The sequence below is a fragment of the Melozone crissalis genome, unplaced genomic scaffold, assembly GCF_028551555.1.
Source record: "Melozone crissalis strain CALT ecotype California unplaced genomic scaffold, PUWL_Pcris_2 ptg000029l_1, whole genome shotgun sequence".
NCBI classification, from domain to species: Eukaryota; Metazoa; Chordata; class Aves; order Passeriformes; family Passerellidae; genus Melozone; species Melozone crissalis.
In genome coordinates, this window is record NW_026535807.1 from 6,528,604 (window position 1) to 6,549,431 (window position 20,828).

A 20,828-nucleotide genomic window follows, 5' to 3' on the forward strand; every position below is an offset into this window, starting at 1 on the left:
CTGTGAGAAATCTGCTTCACAGCTCCATGGCTGAATTTAGGGGGAAGCATTGCTGACAGGCTGAGTCAGTGGCCCAAATTCTTCTCCCTTTATCCATATAACCACATGAAAATTGTTTCTCCTATCCACAGAATGTGCATGAATAATTTGCTTGGCATGGAACTGGAGCTAACTAGCACAATAAATGCTTTTGTAAGCTCCATATGTCCCTTGCCTTGGAGCTTTTCAGATGACACAAAACCCTGGTACTGTGACTAAAATGAGAAAAGCCTGGGCAATGACTTCAGAAGCAATTGGGAGTGACCTAAAGCTCATAACGGATTCTTGGCTTCAGTGGTATTGACTCGGGTCCATCAGACTTACAAGTTACATCCAGACCTTATTGGGATCCTGGAATGACCCCTGCAGTCTGCAGAGATGGGTTTTTGAACCCTGCAAGGGGGTCCAAATTTCCAAACTTCAGAAACACCAGACTCTTTAACTGTACTTTTTGAAACAAGTTCAAGAAATGAGTGCACACACGTTGCCTATCCCTCTCCTTCTCTTTGCACTCGACATTTTTGGTGCAGGGGAGTTCAGTAACGGAAGTGTAAACCTTCTGTTTACATCTCTAAACAAGATAAGGTACAAATTGCTGCAATACAAACTTCCTTGCTCTGGCCCTCCGCTGACCTCAGCTATAAATGACAAGGACCCCTCTTTCTCACAGTTGCAGGAGTCTCCAGTCTCTGGGGCAAAGTTTAAACCAGCAAATGTGCTTACAGAATCTTCTGTGTGAATTTTTCTGACTGCTGCGCTAGTCACACGCCGCTCAGGGCCAGGGGCTCATGCCTGTGACACGAGGGACAGATGCAGCTGGACCTACATTTGGAGGGTGCCCCAGACAGCTCCAGCTGCAGGGTGAGCCTGGGTGCATTTGCACACATTTCCTGAAGCCAAGGAGCAAGCTACAAGCACTTAGATAGAGAAGGCCATGCTTGTACCACATTTTAGACCTACAGGAAACATCCGTGTCACTGTATCTCACGCTTCAAGCCTTCTCCTGGAGGCTGAGTCAAATAAATCGGTTGCAAAACATCCAAGATTTTGCCAAGTAAACACAAGAATAATTAGATTTAAAAGCTACTCATGCATTGTCTTATTTTTGTAGATTTCAATGGGTGCAGAAAGAAGAGCAGCCAGTAACACAAAAGCTGTTCCAGGCACGGGAACCAAATTCCTTGGTGACCAGGACAGATGACACATGGCCTGAGGGAACGACACAACAAGAGAGATGGGGCATGAGAAAAATCTTGTGGAGTGGGGCAGAAAAGGGAATTTCTGCACCTGACAGCTGTAACTGTATCTCCACACCCTGAGAGATGTCACAGCCACTGGCAGTCACACACACACATCTTTGAGACTATGGTGAGTATTCCTAATTGGAATTGTTAACTTGGGATTTCCACAGCCATGTCTGTCTGGGTGGTGGAAGTGGAAACTAAGCCATCATGTGTGGTACCAACATCAGGCCATAGAGAAGTGCAAGGTTGGGCTTTTGAACACCAGCACTGCATTTGCACAAGGGTGAGAGTTACATTGATGTTTGTGTGTCCCCTGGCAGGACTTGTGTCCCTCTCCTCCTGGAGCAGCTCAGCAGAGGAGCACAAGGACATGTCCTCTGGCATGGGTCACCCAACTACAGATCCCTGGAAGATAGACTGGTGCTCAGGCAAGGCCCTGCAAGCTTTCCTTGTTCCTGCCCCGTCACCACTGAACACTCACCATTGGTGTGCCCTGGAGAGAGTGTGAGATGGCTCAGAGGATCAGGTCAGTAGTTCTTGTGTGTTTAAGCAATGCAGAAATTCCTCTTTTGCTTGTGCTGTGCAGTGGATTGCAGGAGAGTGACTTAGGGATATGTGCAAGAGGGAAGGGCCACGGGGATGGTTCTTGGTCACTGCTGTTAATGATGCTGCAGAGAGGTGGTGACACTGGATCCCTCACAATGCTTTCAGCAGAAGCATGCAAGCTTCTGAAAAGTGCCAGCTCCTGGCCCAGGGGCCTGTTTTCAATACATAATGGTATCCAAAAAAAATTAATGCAATTAGATACTGCTGCCCTAAACCACATGGTTTTGTATATGTATAACCAGGGCTGCAAAGTTCTAGTCTCACTGTTCAGAGGAGTTAACTGATGCACAGAATCAAACAGGATGATGTGTCTGTTTTAATGTACCCACTTCTACTTGTGTTTGGGGGAAGTTGCTCTTTTGGCTCTCCATGTGTTTCACAAGCTATGACAGGTCTAGGAGTCTCAGCCATGGGCGAGCATCTCTCTGTCCTGCTGTAGAAGGAACACAAAATTTGTTGGTAGATGAAATGGCTCAGATTTGGACAATTCTCTGTGTTGGCTATGGGCTTTGTGCTGCAAAGAACCATGTGCTGGAACCTCCTATGAAAACAGCAGAGAGAAAGAATGCTGCTGGTGTGTATGACATTTCTCCTCCCTTCAACAAATGCTATTCTTAGCTGGCTGGCTGGTGTGGAGTAACGCATTAACTGAGTGTGATAAGGCAGGGGAATGCCGATACTGGCCCCATTTCCAGCCCTGTGTTTGCTCTGCCATTAGACAATGGGGTCTTGGTCCCCTGGGAGGCCCTGACGTGTCAAAACAATGTCAGTTAAGTCAACAAATATCCTTGTGTTACAGTCATTTCCAAATCGTGCTTTATCCTTTTAAAAAATCTGAATGGAAAGGTTAGGGATATTTAAGAATTAAGATAAAATATGGGGAGACAACATGGAAACAGCTGGCTTGTAAACATAAGCCTGATTCCCATCACCAGCATTTGTTAATGTTATTTATGTTGCAATGCATATAAGAAAGTTGAAAGGTCTGAAAAACACGACATGTATCTCTCAGCATCTGTGTGTAGGGTAGGAAATTACCCCCTTAGCAGAGCTGCCACACCTCCAGACATACAAGGTGTGCTGCCCATCTCCTCAGGTCTGCCATGCACCTGCAGGTGATGAGGAGCTCCAGCAGGGCCACAGATCTCAGGAAGGTCCAAATCCTTTAGATAATTTTTGGTAATACTCCTGGCTGGGAAAGAAATGTCATGTCTTCACACTGGGTATATGGGAGCTCAATTCCTGGTGTCATTGAATTCAGATATTATGGGTAATAGCGCTATAATCCTTACTGCCAAATGATCACACCTGGATTTAGAAGCAAGTTGCATGTATTTAAACAACATAGAGATTACTGACAGGCTGTTTATTCCTACTGGCATCCTTATGGCTCCTGTCCCAGCATATCCCTCCTTGCATGCAAAAGACATACAAAAGGCTCAGTTGAAAAGTCTTGGGAATTTTGAGGGCTGCTCTTGTGTGCTTAGAGGTGACAAAATTAGCTCCTTAATTCATTGGCTGAAAACAGATTAAAAGCAACACCTACTTGTGCTATGAATAATTCAGCAGTGAAAGAAAATGCTGCAGGATAGTATTTGGGATGAAAACTGCACAACAGTAGTCTCACAAGTCAATTTGCTACCTATAAAGGAAGGGATTTCTGTTGGCTGTCCTCTCTTCAGGAAAAAAACCTACTCCTCTTAACATTGTCTGCATTTGGAAACAGCCTACATTTTAGGTAATTAAAACTGATGTTCCTGACAAACATTCGCCTCCAAAGAAATGGTCTATTGTAAACGTAAACTCTCAAGATCCTTCCAGGCATACCAACAGACTGTCTCCTAAAAATTCTTCCCAAGCCATCTGGTGCCTTATCTTTGTAGCCAAGCCATACAATAACTTTAAAAGAGGATTGTTGCTCGCAGGGTTTAGTCTCAGGACTACAGATTCTCTTGGAAGTATCCCAGTTCACTCTGAACCCCTTAGACAGGCAGATCTGGTTGTGTGAATTCTCCACTACTTTTAATCAAGACCCAAAATCTGCAGCTGTGGTTCTCTGGGGAGATCACCTCTTCCTGTGGTTTGCAAAGGGAATGAAGGAGTTACAGGGAGAAGCTGGAGATTTCCAAACAGGGATTTACACTCCATTAATTCTCTCTCCAGCATCCCAGCCAGAGTGGCATGACATGAATGTGGTTAAGGCTGCAGCCAATTCACATCATTCTTGTAGCTCTCCTCACACCTGTGAGGGGAAAGGATGGATTCCAGGTTTGCTCCTAGACAACCTTTGCCATCAAAAATAAAAGGTATTTTGTGAGTGAGAAAGCATGAAGGCATAGAGCAGAGGTGACTGTTGGAAACAGCTGGGAAGAAAAAGACAATTTTGTTTCAGCTTTGCAGATCACCCAAAGTTTGCTCTCCTTGCGTCCTGCTACTTTCATGCCTGCTTTTTAACATCTCACCTAAACTCCATCTTCTAAGAAACTGAATTCTTAGTGTTAAGTCTCCTATTTTGGTTGCAAAAGCAGAGCTGACAGTGAAGTTAAGCAGCAAAGCCAAGGCTGCAGGTATCTGAAAACAAAGCAGTAGCTCAGGCACAAACCAGAGTGAGGGATCCTGTGTTAGGTGTGCCCAGCTGCCCAGGCAGCGACAGCCATCGTGAGAAACAGCACAGGGTGTGCAGCTGAAAATAGAATTTGTTCACCACTCCTTCATCCAGGGCAAACGCAGCATAGTTGGGGAGAGACCAAATCCCTCTTTGGATTTTTGTGCTGTGTTTATATGCTGAATCTTCAACCCTAAGCATTTCTGTTCTGTTTCTTATCAATGCTGCTTTCAGAGGAAAGGAGGAAACTGGGTGCAAGGGTATAAGAGCACCTATAAGAAGAGAGCTGTTTCCTCAACATATCCTGCAAGTTGGGCTCAATGGCTGTGGTCTGTTGCACATTCTGGCTGTGGCAATGATGTGGTACCAGCAGTGCTACAAAGTGATGGGCTGCCATTAGATTATCCTCTCTCTCCCTGTGCCCATCTGTTCTGGGAACCCTCAGCTATCTGAGAAGTAATTTAAAACACTCTGATTTTGGTACTGCAACTAAGCAAGCACAGACATTTTTCTAAGTTAAAAACAAAATGGGTTTTTCAAGCTGTTGCATCTTGGTAAAGAAATAGTGGATGTTATATATGCTTGTCAGGTGGATATTAATGAGCAAGATGTGATGCTATAAAATAGCTCCTGGAAATGACAGAGATTCATTCTGCACTTCTCTAAGTCAGTGGAAGTTTTGATGATGAGTTTTGACAGGCACTGGATTAGGCCTAAAACATTCCCAGCTTTTTGGCCATTGACAATTTTTTTGACAGTTTTACAACCAGTAGAGACTTCCTACCACAATACAAATGCAACAACACTGTAAAGACTTCCCCCAGGGAGACATCTTTGCTTTTAGCTGGGTACCTCGTTACACCCCAAGGGAAATCAAACAGTACAGGGAAAAAGAACTTGATATCTGTAATGTTGCTTAGCTTTTCCCCTGCTCTACTGGATATTTGTATTTTGTTATCTCTGGAGACAATCTACTATTTGGGAAAAGAATGAAAACAACCCTCCTAAAATAGAGTTTTACAGTTTAATGATCCCTGCACTGAAATTTTACATTATACACTTAGACTGCATACATGATGGAGAGGGAGGGTGGAACTAGCATGAGGTCAGAGCTCCATGACCCCATGTTTTTTGCCAAATCAATCATCTCAGTCTTCTTTTCATAAGGTGATGGTGACACCTCACAGAGCTGTTATGATAATTTGTTTATATAACAAAAGTACATGGCTCGAGGGATAAAGCTTTTTGTACCTGTATAATTTCCAACATTCCCAGGTTGCCTTTTGGTGTGCAATTACAGAACATCTGCTCTTTTTAGTCCTTCTAGTATTACTGTTAATGTTTTGGCAAAGGCACCTGAAACATAGCATAGATGCATAAGTACATAATATCAAAAGTCATGCAGAGTGTATTCAAAAGATAAACTAATATAATGCTTAGCTTTATGTGGCTTAATTTGCACAAAAATGGGAAGATTCGGAATTGAGTGTTTCTTAGCTACTTTAGGACCTCTCCCAGGTTTACCTGTAGTAAAAAGGGAGATGGGATCTACAACTGCTTATTAGGCCAAAGGAACTGCCAGTCAGAAGCTGGGCTACCCTGAGCACTTTCCACGTGGCAGATAAGAGGTGTAAGGAGAAGGAGCAGTGTGTGAACAGTCAGCAGCAATGCTGGGAGCAAGGGAGGGGCGAGCTGGAACCAGCAGTTTCAAGTGGAGAGCCTCAAGGGATCATTATGTCCATCCGTGCTGACCTGAAGATGAAAATCCCACACGTTTGCATTGTCTACGTGGGCTGTGCTGTTCCTCCCACCCAGTCCCTAGTTCCTACTCATGTATCTGTTTCCCAGGGTCAAAGCTGTTTCTGAAGGCAAGCTGAAGGCCAGTTTCCCTGCATGTGAGTGGAGCAGTGGAACAGGCTTGTTTGTGCTCCCTCCTTCACCTTCTGTTCCCAAATGGTGATTCCCCACCAGGCAAAGAACAGGGATGGTATCTGCAAGGACAAGGCTTCACTGCATTTCCAGTGTGCCCCACCTTGCACCTGTGTGCAGAGCATGGATGGCTCCCACAGAACACAGCTCCTGCTGCAATGCACCGGCTGGGAAGATGTTGGAGTTGCACAGTTTGACCTAGGACCAAAATGAAGGGTGTTTAGGCATTATTGCCCTGGGTAACCTTGAATTAGTCACCTCAATGTACACATTTGTGTTCAGGGGAGTGGGATGGCACTGATGGCTCTGCAGCCTCCTGGCACATCGTGTCACATCTCCCTCAGCCACTGGCCCTAAAATGGGGACCAGGATATGGGCCCACAGAGGGCAAGTAGTGACAGCAGTGATAGCAGTGCTGTGCTGGTATTGCTGGGAATGGCAGAAAGCACTTCCCAGCCTCCTGTGGTCAGAGGAGCCAACTCCTGAACAACCCAGTGATTCAGACCTTGATGGCAGCAGCAAACTACATGGGGTAAGAAGAGAACTCCAGGGAGGAAGCAGAAGCTTAAAGGACTACAGTCGATAAGTGTACTTAAATCCTTTTAACGAGGACCAAAAAGAGTTGGCTTGGCACAGATAAGTTTGAAAATTAAGTATACACCAAGAACTTGCAAGATTCAGTCCCTCCAAACAAATGTGAAAGGCTTCAAAAACCTAAAAATCCAGCTTTGACACAACTGCTGAAAATGTCTTTTAAAGAGAAGCCTCTATGAGAGCTTCCAAAACAAAGAGAAAGGCAGCCCAGAGTGGTATCCTTGTTACCAGCATCAGCAGATGAATGAGAGAGCAGGAGAGGATGGTTAGCTGTTTGAAGGGAATTAAATCTTTCCCTTTCTGACCACAGAGATTAGACAGAAGGAGAAGAGTTGTCTGTTTCAGATACCTTGTAGCATTGAGGAGCAACCATCAAAGGGAAACTGCCTTGTGGGATAATGGTTGGGCAAGCAAGAGGATGCAGCAGATAATGGAAGATGATGCTTACCCAGAGAGGCTGAGCCACAAAGAAAAAAGATTAGTACAGCCTCACCTATAGTGAAAATGAAATGGTAACAAGGGAGAAAAGCAGTGCAAAAACCTCAGGAAATCTGGGTTCCTCAAGTGTATTCTTGCAGCAGTGTGCACTGTCTTAATTTCTTACTGAAATTTTGCTGTTGTGATCAAGTTCTGATTTTGTGGTTTATAGAAGAGGCATTTGCAGCTCAAGTTCTGCAATATTTACATAGGCAAAATTCCCAGTGTTTTAAGGGGTAGGTATGGGCTCTTAAGTCTTACTTTTGACTGGGTGAGGACTTGGAGTCTGCACAATTACCATACCGTAAGTATTAATAGATCCTTCCTAATAGGAAAGTTATTTGAATTTAGGATTGCAGCTTAGTTTCTCTAAGCTCCACATAATCTATTTACTTAGAACACAGCTTTCATTCTGCACTTACTAATCTCCAGCTGTAAAGATTCAAAATGCCACACAACATACAACTTGTGCATGTTGATGGAAATGGCTCTGGAAGTCATGCCATGCTGCATGGAATGCATAAATGTATGTTTAGTGACATTGCAAAGCCAGGATTTGGTCCTGGGAGTCTTCAGACCTCTCCCAACTCTGCCCCATAATGGAGTCCCATGAGTTGGATCCCCTTTTCTGAATGATGGATTTGTTTTTCTTGCCTTCCTTCAGGTTGGTGGTTTCAGATCAGTGGGCGAGGCTGTGAGGATGCTCCACAAAACAACCTTGCTCCATTCAGCTCAGAGCCAAAAAGGAAAGGGTCCTACCCAACCAAGTCACAGGTATGTGTTGTCACTTCTCAGCCATTACCAGCTCCTGAGCTCCATCAAACCTCGCCCCAGAGCCAAATTAGTTTTCTACTGGTCACCTTGTAGAAAAGTAAGGAGAAAAACTCCAAAGCTCTGATAGGTCTTCCTGTGACAGTGAGCTGAACAGAAACAAGGCAGCTCTCACCAGTGCCTGATGGGACACAGGGGATGCTGAGGCTGAGAGTGGTGGGATGTGAGATGTTTGTGAAATGGGGATGCCCCGGGGCACTCTGCAGCCCAGATAAACCAGACGTGTTTCCCAACACCATGCTGATCAGAGGCCTGAAGGCTGCACCCCTCTCTCCCAGACACAGGCAGGACTAGCTCCACGTATGCCTCCTCCCCTCCCCTCTGACTCAGCCCTAATGCTATGCTCAGCTTTTCACCTCCCCTTCCTCAGGCAACTCGGTTCACTTTTCCTCACTCCCTTTTTGCTGATCAGCTGCTCAGTATTGCTCCACATGCCCAAATGGCAGCACAGGATCCCCCTGGCACTCCTGGGAAATGTGTCCACACCCACCTGAGTTCGGGACACAGCCAACCTTTCCTTCTCCCCCCATGATTTCTGGAGCATTATCCCAAGCTCAAGCACCCTGTATCTCTCTCTGTGAAGACTGAAAGCTTTGGGGTACACGTGGACATTGTAGGAAGGTGGTCAGGGCTCAGGGTGCTCTGCAAGCACTGCAGCTCAGGGAGATATGGGTGAGTTATCTCTTGGTAGGTATCTGAGATTTTAATTAAACCTGGTTTATAAGAGTGGGCACAACGCCATGCAGGGAGGTTATGTGCCATTACACCTTGCCCTAAGGATGTGCTGACTTGGTCTCCACAATCCTGGAGATTTCTGCACTGTCGAGGCTCTGCCTCCCAGCCCTGCAACCCTAGCCAGCCAGCAGCAGCAGGTGATGCTTTATTTACTCTTTTACATTCATCATATAAAATTAATAATTGATTCCTAATAGTTGAGGTTTGTAGCACTTTACCAGTTAAAGAGTCAGGAGGTACCATTTTGCCCAGAAGTGGATTCTGAATTGATTTTTATTTTAAAACTTTCCCTTTCTGCAGCCAATACCAACATTTCTGTGCCTTGTCCCAAAGTTGAGCAAATAATGTAAAGAACTTTGACATTTTCTATGGAAGTGCAAACTGAACTTCCAAACTTCTCATTTGCCTTGCTTATGTGTTTTAAAGGTTTAAAAACCTTTTAAACCAAGGCTGGGGGTTTTGATTTGAGGAAGGGGTAGAAGACAACACAATTATATGTAGCTCTAAAGCATATCTTAAATTTTTAGAGACCTTTCAAACTGTAAAACAAAACAAAATAAACTCGGATTTGGATATAATCTTCCTTTTCCCTCAGGGTGCCTGAAAAGTGCACAACACAAATCTCATCCTGAACAAAAGTTGCTTGAATTGCCTCTTATCTGAGGCAAGGAAATGCATAAGAAAACAACTGCTATGAGATGTGCCACACGGGATTCTTCAACTGCTGGTCCACTTCTTCAAGCTGCCTTGGGAAAAAAAAAAGAGAAAACGTTAATTACGTAAGAAAACCTATCTCTCCTCCCAGTGAGCGACAAAGGGACTCATCCTCACCAGGTCCTGGCAGAGCAGGCAGCTGCCGGTGCCGCTCTGCCTGGGCTACTTTGCGATTTTAAAGCTTTTTGGATGGAGCCGGCGGGGAGCGGGCGCCGATCCCGGGTGTACGAAGCCGTGGCTCGGACTCCCCCCGTCCGCTCCAGCGATGGTTTCCTTGACCAAAACCTGCGACTTCGGCTCTCGCCGGCAATGAAAAAAGAAAGTGTCATTGGAAGGGGGGGAGCAGAGGAGGCGGGCTTGATCCATGGAGCCCGCCCCTTTTTAAACAGAGAGTCCCGGCAGCTCTCGTCCACCAGCCCGACGGGGGGAGAGGCGGAAAGCGAGGGAGAGCAGGCAGGCAGGCGGGCGGGCGGGCGGCTCCCCCGTCCTGTCCCGGCCCGTCGGTCCCGACCCCGGCCCGTCCGCCCCCGCGCACCATGCGCGGCCCCCGGCGCCGCCGGCCCGCCCGCCCCTAACGCCGCCGGCTCCTGCGCCTTCCCGCGGCAGCGCTCCGGGAGCCGGGAGGGGGCCGCGAGAAAGGAGAAGGGAGGAAAAAAAAAATTATAAGAGGGAAAGGGAGGAAAAAGGAGGAGAAGGAGCGGAGGCGGGGAAAGCTGCTCCTCCGAGGACAGCGCGCAGCACCATGCAGCTGGCGCCGCTGGCGCTGGCACTCACCACGCTCTTCATCGACGGCTGGAGGACGGCAGCGAGGAGGCAGAAGCTGCACCCCAGGCAAGGTAAGGGGGTGCTCGGGGAGGGGTAAGGGGAGTGCTGCGCTGCCGCCCCCCGGGGCCGCGGGGCTCGGCCACTTCACTCAGCGTCTGTCCCTTCGCAGCCCAGCTGCTGGAGAAGCTCAGCGAGTACGAGATCGTGACTCCTACCCGAGTGAATGAGTTCGGTGAGCCCTTCCCCACCGATGTCCACTTCAGGCGGCGCCGGCGGAGCACCAGTGCTGCCCCCGACGCCTGGACGGCGGCCGCCGCCGGCTCCCCGAAGGCACACTACAGGCTGTCCGCCTTCGGGCAGCAGTTCCTCTTCAACCTGACGGCCAGCTCGGCCTTCATCGCCCCGCTCTTCACCGTCAGCCTCCTGGGAGAGCCCGCCGCAGACCAACGGCGCCTCTACGCCGAGGCGGCCGACGCCGATGTGAAGCACTGCTTCTACCGGGGGCACGTCAACGCCCGCCCTCGGCTCACCGCCGTTATCAGCCTCTGCTCCGGGATGGTGAGACCCCCGCCCCGCTGAGGGCCAGGGGCGGAAGCGCGGAGGAGGAGGAGAAGGAGGAGCGGGGCGAGGGAGGGTGGGCGGCCAGAGCGGTGGTGCCCGCCCCTTCCCCTGACGGCGGCGGGCGGCTCCGGCCCACCCCGGCGGGGGCTGGCTCCCACGCCGCTCCTCGTCCCTCGGGTTCGGGATGCGCCCCGCTCCTGCCCTGCGGATTTTTGGGGGGAAAATGCCACCCATCGACACCTGGAGGGGCGGCCTGTGGGCCAGACCCGGGCACGGAGCCCGCCTGCTCCCGGGGGTGCCGGGGTGCCGGTGAGGGATGGCTGCGGGCTTACCACCAGCGCTGGCCCCGGAGCCCCGCAGCACCCGGGACAAGGCGCATGTCCCGGTCCCTGATACCCCAGCTGGGTGCCCTTCGGTGCAGGGATGTTGGCACCGGGATGTGCAGAAGCTCCTAAAAGGGCTGACTCTTCTGTCTGACCTGGTACCTTTCAGTCCCACGGGATGTCAATTTCAGGGGCTCCCCGGAGGTTTCTGCTGGCTTCATTCAGTCCCGGGGTTCCTCTGGGTGCATGTGTTCACCTAGGCTTGGGCACATGTGTATGTGGCTTCCCTCCCAGATACTGACCGTGGATACCAGTATGGGATGGCTGCAGAATGTTTTGTCTTGGATATTTTTTTATTTACCCACCAAATATGTGCATTCATAGTTGTACGCTACTAGGAGAGCATTGATGTCTCCTTGTAAGCAGGGATTTCGCTAGCCTGGACACTTTCCTCTGGTCTTATATGTGGGTTAAAAGCCTGTCTCAGGGAAATGTGCTGTGTGAAGCCAGCACATGATGGGGTTGCACTGGGGCCTCCAGCACACAGCAGCACCATCACCCTTTGGGCAGGACTGGCTTGGTGAACATCACTGGCATAAGGACAGAGTCTGGCAGACATGCCTCTCTCGTGCTCCCTGCCTGTGGGTTGGTAATTAGCCCTTTGTAAGCACCAGTGGGACGGCTGTGCAGCCCAGGGTGGGTGCAAGCAGTGTGACCAAAGCTGCAACTCCAGCCACTGCCCTCACAGGGGTTACCACAGAACTAGGCACACCTCCCTCATTAGCTTCTTGCTTTGTGGGGTAGTGCTGCTAGGTGGCTTGTCATCGCACACAGCTGACCTTCTGTTCCTCTCTCTGGACCCTCTCAGCTAGGCACATTCAAGTCTGATGATGGGGACTATTTTGTAGAGCCACTCCTATCGCTTGAGGAGCAGGAGTATGAAGAAGAGCACAATAAACCACATCTTGTCTACCGACACCGGACACCTCCAACCAACTCTTCAGGGGACTGGCAGACTTGCAATACTCCAGGTACTCATTTTCTTACTGCCTCGGATGACTTGATACTTGGAAGTGCTATTTGCAGTCAAAAGGCAGTAGGTTTGTGGGGGAAAAAAGAGATGTGGAGTTGAGAGACCCCTCTAGAAATGGTGCTGTGAGTGCTAGGACTGGGCTCGTGGTGGTAGCGCTGTCCTGGAGAGATGTGGTGCACCCGTGCTTTCTAGGAATTGGTTATGAGGAAGTTGTGGTCAGAAAAAAGTTTCCCTTTGATTCCTGAGGTAAAGCTGGCAAGAGAGCTTTTCATCTGTCTTGCCTTAAGTATCCTGTGAGCCCTTAAACTCGTTTTCTGTTCTATCCTACATGTAATTCCCAACCATCCTAATCTGATATACTCTCTGTATGATACTCTGTCCTTTAAATGACATCTGTCTTAGTCTTGGTGTGCTCCTGGTCTTCTTTCCCCAAATCTGGCTGTGAGTTGTCATGCCTTACCTCTTTCTAGTGGAAATGAGGAGGTCCTAACACCAACCCTGACAGTTTTCAGTAATCACTTTTCCATGGTTCATTTTCAAAGGCTTTTTTTTCCTCATGGCCCTTCCTCCACCAGCACCATCTCCCTGACCTCCTCACTCCCTCTTTCTAGTCCTTGCACATATGAAAGAGCACAGACCTTTTTCTCCCCCCCTTCATGTGCCTTGATGAGCAATAACCTTGCTCCTACTGTCCCTATTATCTACAGTGGCCTCCTGCTGCTCTCTGCTTCCCTGACTTCCTGATGTTCACAACTAATCCTCCCCTTTGGCAGCAAATACCTCAGTTTTCTCTGATGAAGCTTATTCCTTCAGTCTCCTGTTTCACCTGCTGTTTTGCCTTTGTCCTTTGGCCTGCAGCTAGATCTACAGGAACTTTAAAACCTAAACAGAGTAGACCTTGACTGAGTTCCCTTGTGGGCTGCAAGCTGCTCATATGCTGCAAAGTAGGTGGAGTTGCTCAGGAAGTAAAGGTACCACTGGAGGAGAAGTATGGTGCCCAAATTAGGCTGCAGTTAGCACACGTTACTTGTTTGGCACCCATGACTGTGATCGTGGCTGTGCTGTTGAGCTGTCAGTCTGTTCAGCTTGCACTGATCATGCTGAGTCCAAAGATGCTCTGATACTCTGTGACCAGCCAGAGCAACATGTGCTTCTTCTGGAAGACTTGTGAATCCACTTCCACATGCAAACCTATGTGCCAGGGGTACAGTGGCACCTCTCACAAGGCTGTCATTGTTTGTTCTTCCAAGGGTTGCTGCTGGAATATGCCATTCTGGTTTCTCTCTTCCAGCTGTTTCTGCTCCCTTCTTTGAGATCAGATGCAGGAGACTCAGAACAGTTGGAAAGAAACACGGAATCTGGCACATTGCATCAGTAACCCTTGGAGGAACGGAGCAGCAGATCACAAGACTCATTGAATCAAAGGTAGCTGGGAGGGCTCTGAATTTTGCTTGTGAACTTGACTCTGTGCTGCTGTAACAGACTGCTGTATTGTATCATAGTTCCCATTTAGAATATTATTCTTCTGTATTGTAATTCACAAGAATAACACTCCATCTGTGATTTTGCTGTATATCTCTTCCTCCTTTGTTCCACTATGCTTTGCTTCTTGCTTGTCTTTGTTTTCTTGCTCTTCTCAGTTGCCTTATGTAGTGGAGGGAGGAGTTCTCACCTCTCAAACACAAGCTTAAGTGTTCCAGATAGGCATGAGAGTCTTGTCTCCCTGTCCTTTTTTCCCTCCATCTCTCCCTCTTTTCCGTCTATTCTTTTTGTCATCATCCAAACTTTTGAAAGGGCATGATGCTATGGCCATATGTGTATTGTGAACAAGTCTTGGTTATTTCATTTAAGGAGCAAGTTCAGAGCAGCTTGGGCAATGATGAACCTTGGCATCCTACCTGAGGTTACAGCTGGTGAGAGAAGGTGTCTCACAAGTCTTTACAGCAGAGGTGAATGTGCAAAATCTAGCAGCACTCACTGTTTTAGACAAGGTGTATCTCTCACTCCTGCCAGAGGAGAATGGTTTTGTGAGAGTTTGGGAGTTAGTCATAATTGTAGGGTGTTGTGTGAATCCAGTCTTTTGTCAGAAGAATGTGTGAAATGGTGCCTTTGCTTTGCAGGCTTCTGGCAGGGGTGGAAATTTGCTTGAAGAGGAAATTCATGGGAGGGAAATCTAAGGTACCCCCCTGAGGTGAGCAAGGGACCCTGTGTTGCCAGGCAGTGGTGCTATTAAGAATGACTTTCTGATAGTCATCTTCCTGGAAATGATTAATAGTCAACATACTAGTGTGCCCTTGCCATAATGATGTAATTTTAAACTTCTTGAGGTATTCAGGAAAGTTTCCCTTGTGAATTGCCTAACAAATTGAGTAAAAGCTTTCATTTGCAGCAGTCTCCCTGGTTGTACTTCTAGTTTTCAGTGTCCTGAGGTCAGCTTAGAAAACCAGGCATTTGCTTTTGTGAAGTTTTAATTAGCAGTTTCTGATAACAGTTTTAGGTCCTCTGACATAAAAATACTCTACAGGTGTTCTGGAAAAAGATCTTTTTCCTCTGAATGCTGATGGATATCAAATGGAAGCTGTGCTCTGCAGATGAACTTTCATAGCACAGCACTGGGGTCTCTGGCAATGTATTTGAGCTGTCTGGCATACAGCTCAACTGCTGCAAGAAAAACTTTGGACAGAGTTTTCCTTGGGGTAACAGGTTAATGTAGTTTCAGTCATAGGAAATGGTGCATTTTCCTGTCCTTCTTTTCTTGTAGTCAGTGCCGTGAATCAGTTTGTCATCTGGCCGGGGATCTGGCAGGATAATCAGTTGTGTTTTACTGAATAGCCCTGACGGGATGAGGGCTTGGCCAGGCAGACAGCATGATGTCACTGAGGTGCAGCACCACTACCACCCATCGCTTCAGGATAGCAAGCTCTTCCGACCCAATTATCAAATATCCGCTTTTTTGAGGTGGAGGAGGAAGAGAAAAGAAATTGCGATCCTAAAAAAAGAAAAGAGGAAGTGGCTTATTGCAAGGCTGGAGAGCGCCGCTTTCCTGCACCCCATGGAGGAACAATCTGACTCCAGCGATAAAGGCACGGAGCTGCATCCTGCATCCGTGTGCCAGCCACCTTCATGAGGCAGGCAGCATCTCCCCAAGCCCCCATCCAGTGGGACCTTCTGGCAGGAGCAGACCTGTGGGCCCTTTCCATGTGAAACCATCAAGGTTTGGTCTTGCACAGAGATGTCCAGCTCCAGATGCCAATAGGACACTGCCTTTGGTCATCACTTAAGTAAACTACTTGAGGCACCTCTTATTCTGGGTCTTACACCCATTTCTGCTGCTTCTCCTTTCTATCATATTTCCCATGTTTTTTGCCAGTGATGTATGTATATATGTATTTCTATGTATATTTCAGTTGTTGATTTCTCTGGAGCTCTTCTCTTTCAGTTTTGTTGGGATCTGTGATAGCTTTAGCCTTCTACTGAACCTTAGCAATCATTCTGCCTTGTTGGCCACCCCTTATTCTGAGACAGATGTGGCCTCCACCTGCTTGGTTGCACTGAGCCAAAATTCCCCTATGTCCATGAGTATAATTGCAAGTATTGTGCCCTTTCATCACCCTGCTTCTGTTGACTGCTTGGCTGTTGCTCCAAACTTTGCAAATTCTGTGCAGCTTTTATTGTGACCCTGATGCAGGACTCTCAACTAAACTTTTTGGGGCAGCTCCCTCTTTGTACCCATGATGCCTTAGGTTTTAGCTTTCATAGTTTGTGTATAGTGAGTGTGAGTTGCTCCCTCCCTTGCTGCTGGTCAGCTGTGCCCATCCTGAGGCTGGCATTGGACCTGGGCTCTGGGGCTGCATGTGAGGATCTTGCACAAAGTCCTCTCTCCTTAATGAGACCATTTAAAGCAGGAACATCCACCACGGGCAAAACTCGTCATGCAGAAGCAGCAATAACACTGTGATGGTGCCAAACTAGTAGGAAGATGATCAGAGCTGTTCCTGTTTCTGGAGGGGAGCCAAGGGGCTGTAGCCAGCAAAGAGGCCTTCCAGCAGTTCATGCTGAGGTGGTGAGGTTTTGGAAACAGCCTCAGATGAGTGCAGGACAGAGCAGGTCTTACCTGTGCCGTGCTGACTGTGCCCCCACCCACTGCTGGCAGGGGTGGGAAAGCCCAGTGACTCACCTGCTGAGGCTGCTTTCCAAAATCCACCAAGTATTATCAGCACAGATGGCTGTGGGACACAACCTGCAGGCTTAGCATATCCCACTACCTGCCAGAAATGGATGCAAAAGGGTCTCAAATTTGCTGGTATTTTGTTGGGTGTTACAGCTGTTTGACTGCTGGAGAGTACGTGTGTGGCCAGGCACAGCAGCTCCACAAAGGGAAGCCCCATGTGGCCCAGGTGAGAAGAGAAGGTCTGTGTGTAAGTTGTGCTGAGAAGGGTCCTATAAAAAGCAGAGGAGGAACCAGCAGCATGAAGCAAGTCTTGCTGCTGAGCCAGCATGGCACAGGCGTACTCAGTAATGTGTCACTGATTTTTCAGTTGCGTTAACGAGTAATTTGTAATAGATTACCCTTTCATAGTAACTGTAACAACCTTTCCCACTGAACCTGACACTGGGGAACCACCAGGGCAGAGGAGGGCTGCCCTGTGTCTTGAGCAAGCAGATGCCTGATGCTGCCAGCTCAATGATTGTGATCTTATTTCTGCATGATAATTAGCACCAGCCTGCTCTCCTAATGCCAGCCAGCTGCATGGGAAGTCACTGGTGAACCAATGGCACAAGCAGGAGATGGTTCTGTCACCATGTTCCCATGTGCTTGGAAGGGGTGGTCAGGTTGAGGTTGCCAGAATGGGGATTTGTTAGTGTGTTGTCAGTGCCATGACCAGGGAGGAGACCTGGGGAAGGATGTGTTTGGTATCTGGTACTGTGGCTAAGGCCTGACTTTGTAGTGTGGTCTGTCATTGGTGCAGGAAGGGGATGAGCTTTTGTTCCTGCTCCAGCTGTGGTTCAAGGTGTGTTTGCAGTGTTAAAATTGGCAATAGAGTGGAATGAGGCCAGTGGTGGAAAATTTCCTGCTCCTTCTCCAGACCCTTTGTATGTGTTACGTTGTTACTTTATAGCAGTTTCAAGGCAGAAACTTTGAATTCCTTTTCCTCAAGGCTCAATGTTTGTACTCCTGTGAGTGGTCTGTGGTGAAATCCCAGATCCTTTGCGCTTGGATTGTTGGTCTGGAGCCCTTTAGTATTTTTGCTGTTTCTTTTGGACTCTGTCTTGCTTCCAACTGTGTCCCGTCTTTTTTGTTTTCAGCTCATTCATCCAGCAGAATTCTGCATTCTAGGTGTCTGGTTTCCAGGCAGGTCTTCAGGCAAATTCTGTACTGCTGACTGTCACGTAAACTCAGGCTTGCAGGAGATCTGCAGGGAGGCTTTCTTAAGCCTTTACTTCCAGGTTGAGCAATCCTTGAGCTCTTTCAAGAGTCTGTTTAAGCTGTCAGCTTTGCTCTTGGCCTCAGGGTAAAACACTGAGTTTGTTCTTTTCCTCAGAAAAGTTTCTTATCTTAAAGAAGTGGATTGTAATTTTTAGTCAGATAGTAATTAATTCACATTTCCTTCCCTCCCAGAATAAAGAAGAGAATTGCATCACAACTCCCATATGCTAATGTAATTAATTCTATTTCTGCCTCCCTGTTGAGGTAACAGCACAGTAAGAGCCAACTGGTATTTGGTCAGCTGGGCCTGGGAGGTCAAGCTCAAGCTTTTGCCATGCTGAGCTGGGGAAGGGATCAGTCTGTAATGTTTGAGTTGTCTTGTGATATTGACAAGTGAAATAAGGTAATAGACTGACTTCAGTTAAAAAACATTGATCACAGTCAGTGATACAGATCCCATAATTAGTTTTGGCTTAAGATTCCTCAACGTGAGTTATAAGTGCATGTATTTTGTTGTGACTCTTAGCATTGAAAATGTATCAAGCATCCATCTGGTGCCCTAAAGGTGTAAGATTTAAGATTATGATTAAACAAATTGTTGTTGATTGGTTATTGTTCTGCAGTTTAAACATGGTAAGTGGACAGAGTTAAATTAATCTCCTGGAATCAAAATGGACATACTTTTACCTCATCTGTGTGGACATCCACTGAAGGAGGACAGGTGGGAGAAGCAGGGGGGAGTCACTTGGGTGCTTTCTGTCTGTTCTCTGTGGCATATATTACTGAAAATAAACAGGCTGACTATTCTGCTTCTCCCATATGCCTGTAATGTCATTATCAACATCCCTGTGGCCAATTGCTGAACAATTTCTTTTTTTCTTGTTGTCTAATGGGATATTTTGTCTTATCTTTTACTGACTGTCAGTACAAAGTTGTGGTGGCCTCAGTGTTGTTCTTGTTGGCATGGTGCCTCATAGGTGTCACTAGACACTAGTGTGGGACACAGGTTGGTGTACTTGTGGCTGTTGTGCACTGGAAGAGCATGTGTGGGAGTTCTGTAAGATGATCCTGAATCATTTTCTGCCACATGTTCAGCTCATGTGTTAGTATGTCCTTTCTTAAAGAGAAAATTTATTGTTTTGTTCGTTAATCTACTTTCTGTCTACTGTGCAAAATTGATAGCTTTCACTTGCAACATTTTACCTTAGGCATAAAAATAATCTTTTAGGCTAGAATGCATTCTGATATTCATCACCTGGAAAGAAAACATTTAGAGTATGTGTGGTCTTTAGTGTTAGCATGGTATAAACCAGAGAATGTTTTATTACTAAGGGAAGCTGATTGCTGCTGACTGCAAGTCCATGGTTCTCAGCATTCTGGTTCAAGCAATGAGAAGAAAGGCAGGGTCACCCTGACAGATATCAGGGTTCAGCATCACCTTGAGCTTTGGCACCTCCAGTTCTCTATAGTCACAGACACAAGATGCAGTGAGTGAATTGGGGTGAAACCGTTGGTTTTTGCATCAATGATGCTTCATGCCAGTCTGAACTGCTCATGGCTTTATAGCTTTGCTTTGTGGCCTTAATATTTTCACATATTGCAAACACAAATTCCAGGTTCTGGGCTTGACACGTGGGACTGACTTCAGCAGGAGGAGCTCCTGGACATGGACCTGGCTATAGCAGCAGCTCTGGTTCACTCAGGAGCTATCCAGAGGGAAGGCAGGGTTAATCCTGCTCATGGGACTGATCATCTCAGTGTGGTACAGAGCAAGGCAGTGGCTGCTCCCCATTATGTTTCAATCTCTGGCTATTGTCCAAGCAGGGTGTGAAGCTCCTGGCAGAGAAGGTGTGTTCAGCTCTGGGTTATGCTGACCACATCAGCACCCCACAGTTACAGAAGTGAGAATTTGGCCTCATGCAAATCCATCTGAGATACATTTGTAGGTGTATAGAAAGACAGAGATACAAAACATCTTGATATAGAATTAGGACAGACCCAAGGCTAGAAAAGTTCTTTGGTCTGGCTTCTTACCTGTTTGTGTCCTAAAGAGGAGCCAGTTTCCATTCCATTTCTTGGCAAGAAGAGCCAAAAAATGTGGTTCAGTTTCAGCCAGTCTGATCTCTGCATGAAGGCAAATCCATTTTCCTCTCTCTGTTTCCCAGGTGGTGGCAGTCCCCAGGGCAGCTGCCTTTGTAGCAGCTACAGGCAGCAAATCCAGCCAGGCAGCTGGAGCTGGGGCTTGTACTGAAGCTTTTGGCCAGGGTTTGCTCCTGTGGAGTTGAGGGAGACAGGTCACACACTGACTGACTGCATGAGGGGAGCTCAGCTGAATTTTGGTCTGTTTTATGGAGGTGTGCAATAATTTATTATCTGTGCAACTGGATCAGAGTAGGGCTAGAAGTGATGTGGGCCAACTGCTGAGTGGCAAATTTTATTGAAAATCCTAGGTCACACATTCAGAAAACTTGTGATAATTAGTCAGTTTGAAAGGATCATACTTTTTTTCTAGCAGGGAGATGTTGTTAGCTCAAGAAAGAGAATTTTTCTTGCCTCCTTCTCTTGCTCACTCTCTCTCTCTCTCTCTCTCTGTTATATTTTTTTTCGCTGCTATGTGCAGCTCTTATGAACTTGGACCTGAACTGGAATTGCTTGAATTGTTACATGTCTTACTTAATTGTGCAAATTGCTTTCTGTTCCACGGACTAGTTAATGTAGAAATGGAAAGGATTAGGACTGTTGGGATAAGTGATCATTCCATCTTTTAATGTTTGGTTTAGTATAACAATGGTTACTATGTCAAAAGGAGATCCTGACTCTGCCCTGTCACCCTTTCATGCAGGCAGAGTACTCACACAGGACCTGAGTCTTCCCTGCCCTCTTTCTTGTGGTAGATCCAAAGTACATTAGCCAGCAGGAAACATCCATAAATCAGCTGAATGCA

The 20,828-nt window shown here is 47.3% G+C and overlaps 1 protein-coding gene and 1 long non-coding RNA gene across 2 annotated transcripts in view; one reads left to right on the top strand and one right to left on the bottom strand.

Moving 5' to 3' along the window:
* Positions 1 to 9,193: 9,193 nt before the first annotated feature.
* Positions 9,194 to 10,706, bottom strand: LOC128939833 (uncharacterized). The gene is made up of 2 exons (XR_008483262.1): positions 10,549 to 10,706; positions 9,194 to 9,806 (listed from the first exon to the last, which is right to left on the bottom strand). It is a non-coding gene; the product is annotated as an uncharacterized LOC128939833 (long non-coding RNA).
* ADAMTS9 (ADAM metallopeptidase with thrombospondin type 1 motif 9) overlaps positions 10,389 to 20,828 on the top strand; it is a 78,724-nt gene continuing 68,284 nt past the window's right edge. The window contains exons 1-3 of the mRNA XM_054281041.1: positions 10,389 to 10,610; positions 10,709 to 11,097; positions 12,292 to 12,454. Of these exons, the coding sequence (XP_054137016.1) occupies positions 10,517 to 10,610; positions 10,709 to 11,097; positions 12,292 to 12,454 (646 nt within the window). The 5' untranslated portion in view covers positions 10,389 to 10,516. The remainder of the gene's footprint in view (positions 10,611 to 10,708; positions 11,098 to 12,291; positions 12,455 to 20,828) is intronic.